The sequence below is a fragment of the Salvelinus namaycush genome, chromosome 11 (genome assembly GCF_016432855.1).
Source record: "Salvelinus namaycush isolate Seneca chromosome 11, SaNama_1.0, whole genome shotgun sequence".
NCBI lineage: Eukaryota > Metazoa > Chordata > Actinopteri > Salmoniformes > Salmonidae > Salvelinus > Salvelinus namaycush.
The window spans coordinates 8,120,497-8,127,982 of NC_052317.1; the positions used below are offsets into that span (position 1 = coordinate 8,120,497).

Here is a 7,486-nt window from a genome sequence, read left to right on the forward strand (position 1 = left end):
AGTACGTCCAACTGGCCTCACAACCGCAGACCACGTGTATGGCGTCGTGTTGTCGAGCGGTTTGCCAATGTCAACGTTGTGAACTGAGTGCTCCATGGTTGCGGTGGGGTTATGGTATGCACAGGCATAATCTACGGACAACGAACCCAAGTTGTCTGTGCCCAACAGATGCATATCTGTATTCCCAGTCATGTGAAATCCATAGTTTAGGGCCAATTTATTTATTTAAATGAACTGATTTCCTCATATGAACTGTAACTCAGTAAAATCTTTGAAATTGTTGCATGTTGCGTTTAATATATACTGTATATATCTGCTGTAGCGGACTAGAATGAACAATAGCGTGCGACCTGGATGTCAGTTAGTTGGTTCCTAGCTCCTGTTGCATCTATTAGAGTGACACAGAGTGTGGAACGTGGTTCTGTTCCAATACTCTCTGCCTACTCTTTAGATAGAGTTTTCCACAGCACTAGCATACTACTTATTTATGTATTCATGGAGTTGATTTGATAGGGACAGTGCACATTAATCAACATTTTCAGGGTGAAAATCAATGTAAAACAACCGGAGTTAGCAACTAAGCTTATTTTAAGTCCCTTAATAAAGTACCTAAAATTAAGTATTGGTAATCTATTGAGCGGGATTTATGTAATACTTCGGAGGTTGGATTGTAACCACTGTTTAATTTCAGGAGGGCTAGTTTACACCGAGTTACATTGCAGCCTCTACTTTTAGCTTGAGCTTGACAGTTCTGCTTAAGTGTGTTTTTATCTTCACTGTGCAGGTGGTCAGTGCAGCTGTGTGCCTGGGTTGGCGTTTTTTGACTTTACTGCCTCCTGCCACCCCTATCTACACCTGCATCTTCCCTCCACAGATATTTACTACGGCAGAGTAGTAAACACACACACACACACACACACACTCTATCCCCACAGCACATTTTACCATCTCACTGGGCTTCTACCTTTTTAATAAATCGAGAACAATTATGCTCATCCAAACGTGGCATCCAACATGTTGTGTTACTACTGTAGCTAGTTGCAAATAGAGCAGCACAAAAAGTGGGAAGAGTATAGGAGAGGTTTTGTATGATCCCCGAAGGCAAATTTCCATTGCAGGAAGTTGCAATTAAAATACATACAGACAGCATATGGATATGAATAGCTTCCCTGTACAGAGAATAGAAACATGTCAAAACAAATCAATGAGCAAACGAGGAAAGTTGCGGAGTGCAGTAGAGAGATTCATTATCATCCCCAAAAAAGCTTTGTAGCAAGCAGTTTAAAATGCATACGTAAAGTGAAGGTATGAAAATGAGTAAAGGGAATTGAAACATGCCGTACCTATTCAACGAGTGGACATCTACAGAACTTTCTTTTATTCCACCATGAATTGTAATGTAACATTCCCCTTTTGAATTGTAATGTAACATTCCCCTTTTGAATTGCCAGAATTGTTTTCTGCGGGAATATTGTATTTTATCACAACATATTCTAGCACGTTGTAGTGTCATATTGTGCCTTAGAGTATCGTATCGATATTGTATTTTATCACAGAATATTCTAGCACGTTGTAGTGTCATATTGTGCCTTAGAGTATCGCATCGAAATTGTATTGTATTTTATTCTGACATATCGTATTGAATCACAAGATATATTGTGTTGCACGGTACCGTACTGTATATCATATTAACCCTTTACTTTCTGTAGGTGATGACTGCTGTGGAGCAGGACTACCGCTTGCCCCCTCCCATGGACTGCCCCATGGTGCTGCACCAGCTCATGCTGGAGTGCTGGGTGAAGGAGAGGAACCTGAGGCCCAAGTTCTGCCAAATCGTCAGCACCCTGGACAAGCTGCTCCGCAACGCCGCCACCCTCAAGGTGGTCACCAGCACATACTCGGGGTGAGTGGAGGGGACTGGAAAGCATTATTTTTGATTTGCACAACGAGACCGGTGTTAAGACAAAGTAACGAGGCAACAGTTTCAAAATAAGTATATATACGCGTGTGCAGGAGAGATCAGAAACCTAAGGGATTATACAATCTTTTTTGTTGGTTTGATTTGTTGTTTTGGGGTGCGATCAACAATATCGACAGTGGTTAGTTGGCCCTAAAATGTACACTGAGTGTACAAAACATTAGGAACACCTACTCTTTCCATGACATAGACTGACCAGGTGAATCCAGGTGATCCCTTATTGATGTCACCTGTTAAATCCACTTGAATCAGTGTAGATGAAGGGGAAGAGACATGTTAAAGAAGGATTTCTAAGCTTTGAGACAATTGAGACATGGATTGTGTGTGTGCCATTGAGGGTGAATGGGGTATGGTAGTAGGTGCCAGGTGCACCGGTTTGAGTGTGTCAAGAACTGAAATGCTGCTGGGTTTTTCACGCTCAACAGTTTCCCGTGTGATTCAAGAATGGTCCACCACCCAGCCAATTTGACACAACTGTTGGAAGCATTGGAGTCAACATGGGCCAGCATCCCTGTGGTACGCTTCCGACAACTTGTAGAGTCCATGCTCCGACGAATTGAGGCTGTTCTGAGGACAAAAGTGGGTGCAGCTCAGTATTAGGAAGGTGTTCCTGATGTTTTGTACACTCAGTGTATGTTTAATCCATCAACTGCATGTGGCAAAGCTCTGGATCAGCTCTGTTTACCAAACAGAAACCGCAAAATTATCATATTCCCTCACTTAACAGCTCCTCTCTTGAGCCTCAATAGAGAGCAATAGTAATGATGTCTTTTTGTAGGCACTAACTCCACCATGGCTCATTGGTCAAAGTCTGTGGGGAAATTAATGGGTTTTTTGGATAGACGTCAAAAGTAAGGTCTGTGGTAAACACAGGCTTAGGAGATCTTATATATAAAAAATAATCTATGAGATAATCTTCATTAGCTAACGTCCCTTTTTGTCCATTTTGAAGCATTTATGTTGTCAAAACAAACACATAAAGCACATAAAGGCTTCATAATTCATATAAGGTCATGTTCACTGACCAATATTATCTCAAAACTTATAAGATCTCCTAAGCCTTTCCCCCAAACTCCATTCTTTCCCCATTAATTTCCTCCATAGGAACGGCTGGACGAACCAGAGGTTACTCATTTCTGTTTTTTTTTTAGGACTACAAGCTGGCCAGCTCTGTCTGAGTTTCCGCTTTTCACTGTCGCAGCATTACCCCACGGACGATTCCTAGTGCAAGGAGTGGGCCTAATTGCGTGTGGAAACATAATGACTGACCTAGGTTGAATTCCCTGTGCTCTTGGCTGTCTCTTAAATGTAGGTGATAGGACAGAGACAGAGCCAGGGCTGCCGATGTGGAAACAAACTACCGGAGGGCTGAGGTGATGGAGTGTGTGTAATAAGGCAGATTCAGGAGAAGCTAAAAGAGAGGAATGTGTTTAATTAGGTTGCTAATTAGCTTTTTTTATGCGCCAAGGGGGGCCAAGCCATTGCTTTGATGGGTCGAATGGGGAGTTGTGTGTATGTGTATGTCAGTGTGTCTGGCATGTGTTATGCTACATGTCACTGTATGCAGATGGCATGCGGATGATTAATGTATGGCCTCATCTGTATGTGACAGCCACAGAGGGAGAGAGAGAGTGAGAGACCCCTATCAAAAGCAGTGGACTATATAGGGAATAGGGTGCCGTTTGGGATGCAAAAAGACAATGTAGCATCCTCAGAAGGTAGATGAAGGAGATACTAGTTTTATTACAACCCCAAAATGATGAATTGATTCTGCTCAGAGGTTAAATTGGATTTTGTAAGTGGTGGAACTGGCTTCTAAAATAGGTTGTCTTTTCCATGATCGGTATCAACACATATGTGATCGATTCTCACTGTGTGCTGCTACGTGTGCTGTCTCCCATCCTCAATGTTGTTGACAGCGTAATACTATACCTAACACAGCAGCATTCTTGAATCCTGGTCCTGGAGAGCTGTCAGGGTATGCAGGCTTTTACCAGACCATTATTGCAAATACAAATATGTTCTTAACTGAAATAAAGTATTTTTTATTAACCTTTATTTAACCACAGTTAAAATATATATATTTTTAAATACTAAAAAACCTAACAAACCTAATTCATCAAATCAAGGGCTTGATGATTTGTTGATAAGTTGAATACATTGCGCTAGCGCTGGGTTGGAACAAAACCCTGCACACCCTATGGGTCTCCACTCCAAGACCAGGAATTGAATAAGACTGGTCGAACAATTTGTACTCTTGAAAGAAACACCTGTGACTGATCTTTGCCTCTCTTGTTGACAGGGATCTTTTGCGGATCGGGGGGACACTGCCTGGCCACCACAGGAAGAGTCTGGACAGCAGTCAGAATGATATAGTTCGACAACCGATGAGCACGACTCTCCCCATCAGGGTCTAAGGTTTCGGTCTGGACCAACAAACCAACAAACAACCAAACAGAGACCGCATGGGAAACTGGACCCACTAGAAACTACCTAGGAACTCTACTTGCAGAGCCCAATGGATGAATGAATGACCATACCTAGACAAAACAAACATTGTCTACTGTAACTAGACAAAACATTGTCCACAGTAGACAAAAACGTCTACTCTACCTAGACAAAACTAACATGGAAAAGGAAGTGTCGAGTTTGGACAGCTTCAGTAGGGCACCGTAGAAAATAGACTCTTGAGAAGCTTGTGGATAACCCATCATTGATGTTGAATTGAATTTGTGAACCGTCCATTGACAGAAAGCCAAACTCCCCCTCAGGTTGTGTTTGCATGTCTGCATGTGCTTTCTGCTGACTGGGATGTGTTCTTTTCCCAAAATGATTTCCATGTCTCCTCTGCCACTATCGTTGACTTTGACCATGGATGGGAATGGACATGGATACTGTGGACTTCGACGTCTGGAACGAGTGCAATGATGATGCAAAAAGGTTTGTTCACACATGGGACTTTAAGGATGGATTCAATGGATTCTAAATGAATGTGGGCACCTGAACGATTGTATCCCAATGCCCATGGACAGGGAACCTGATTACAGACGTCTATAACAATTGCTGTTTTTGATCTGGTTTCATTCACTTTCTTTAAATGTGGTCTTCCATGTTACTGGGAGGTTTTGGTTTCATGATACTGTATGTGTTGTTGTGTGTCCTCTTCACCTACTGTGGATAAAGGGGGTGACTGAGAAGGACTTATTTGACTGTACAGGACACACCATCATGTGCATGCCATGCTAACGTGGAACTGTTGCGGATGAACGTCATGCAAACAAGAGACGATGGTTCCGCATTAACTGTTACTCTACAGACATATGCCATATTTTCATACTCTTATTTTGTTCAACTATGCCTTGTTTTGGATGCTAAGTTATTACTTATTGTTTAAAAAAAATTGAATATTCACACATTAACTCAATACGCTAAACAGTGAATTTAATGATTAAACAAGAATCAAATATTTTACGGAGGCTGGTGCTCATAGGAAAGGGTTAATGGTGAACAATAGCTATTTCTAGTCACCAGTGCTGGCTCACATTTTCAACGTGTCAGTACAGTTGTCAATTCCATTATTCTGGACTAGCTGCTGATATCTTAGCCTGGGGCTCCAGTCCCTTTGTGCCTCAACCAACTCCTCTCTGTGTTCATCCATTGTCATGCCTAACATGTTTGGCCTGACAACGGTAGTCAGGGGAGTTGGCTAAAGCACATACAGTATGGAACCAGACGGTTGATGTGTCAGATCTATTCTTTAGTAAAATGTGTCAAGGATCAATGCAAATGAAAAAGGTCACCGTTGAGATAATAACTATGTGACCTTATCATCAACCTGACCCACAAAATGTTAATGTAGTTTGAATTATTCAGTTAATTACTCTTGTTTTTTTTAGTTTTTTTTTAAGTACGACCAGCTGTCAGCATCAATCTCTCACATTAACACTGCCGTTGTGCTACAGTTATTATATGATCCCCATCGGTACTACACCAATCCGCTCAGAGTTCATCTTCATTTCACCCCCTGGCCTCCGTGTGAACCCTTGTTTGGATGTTTGTTGTTGGTGAGAGGCAACATCAAAAGGGAAATGACAGTTTAAAGGGGCCATGTACCAGGAAAAGAAAATCTATGTGAAAGAAGAAAAATAGGAACATGTATGTCCGTCAGTACAGACTTCTTTCTGTAAGAGTAAAGATGTATGGAATTGTGAGAAGAAGAAAAATGGAACAAAATACACATTTCTCTTTGAGTATTTTTACGATAATCATATGCAAATAAATTATTAAAGTGATCTATGGTATTCTCTTTGATTTCTCCAACGGTTCCAGCAGAAAGTCATTCCAGGTCTTCTCTTCTTCCAGTTGTAGGACGAACCGAGGAAATAGCTAGTACCTTCAGCTTTTAGGAATATCATATTAGTTCTAGAACCCATTCACTTTTAAGCTTAATCAAAGACCAGTCCACACGGCTAATTAGTGAGAGAGCAGGACTATAGATTTGCCCTCCTTCATTGGATAAGCTTCAAAGAAGCATAGATACCCTGGCATCATTCTAAAGCTGCTACTGTATCTTGGTGCATTTCTGGCAACCTGTACACAATCGCATCATGTCACATCGGTTTTCTCTTGTCAATATTGATGAGCAGCGCTGTCACCCGGCAACACGCTAGCTGTGGAGACTGATGTTATGTTCTTATTGACTGTGTTGAAACGGATCCTCACGGAGGGTTCTGAAGCCTTATGCATATTTAGGGATTTCTTTGGACTCAATGTTAAGCCAGCAGGCATATGATAATCTCCCTGAGGAGAGATCAATGGTGACATGTTCGTCCTCCTCCGATATGTCCTTGAGAGGGTAGACACTGTATTTTTACTAGGCCCATCAAGGGAGACATACCATATAGAAACCATATAGAATTGTTAAAGATAACTTGCTACTGTGTCCCAGTTCATTAACAACATGGGGATCGGTCATTGAGATATATGGGTCAGCTCTGGCATGAATTCCATCTTGTATATAATAGATATCAGTATATCTGTGCTATAGTGTGGCTTGCGGGAAGGTATGCTTCTTCTACTATAGCCCACAGTACGTTGCATGGTGACATACAGCACTATACATTGATGGGAGACAGCCAATTCATATACAAGTGTAGGATCTTAATTTGAACGTTTAGTCCATAATGTTGCTTGATCGGTGGTTAAAATATTTGCTGTCAAATTAGGCTACATGAAAAGCAGGGATTGGAACTGAAATTGTTAAGTTAACTGTAATTATTTTTTGTTCCGTTCCCCTGTTCCTATCTGCAAAATAACTTCCGAACCGGTTCAAACCCCCTTCAAAGTGCTGGTTTATATTGTTATTTTCTGTTCCTACATCAAAATCAAGATGTTTTTAAATTATCTCGACATTAAATTACTTCGCAATCAGTGAGGATAGAGCAGCTTGCTATGGAACGGACAAGCAATAGTTGTTTTAGCCTAGGCATCAGCTGCCTAGGCTACAGT

At 41.4% G+C, this 7,486-nt stretch overlaps 1 protein-coding gene across 1 annotated transcript in view; it reads left to right on the forward strand.

Moving 5' to 3' along the window:
- LOC120056257 (ephrin type-B receptor 3-like) overlaps positions 1–5,812 on the forward strand; it is a 35,310-nt gene extending 29,498 nt beyond the window's left edge. Inside the window, exons 14-15 of the mRNA XM_039004507.1 lie at positions 1,710–1,903; positions 4,281–5,812. Of these exons, the coding sequence (XP_038860435.1) occupies positions 1,710–1,903; positions 4,281–4,395 (309 nt within the window). The 3' untranslated portion in view covers positions 4,396–5,812. The remainder of the gene's footprint in view (positions 1–1,709; positions 1,904–4,280) is intronic.
- Positions 5,813–7,486: the final 1,674 nt, after the last annotated feature.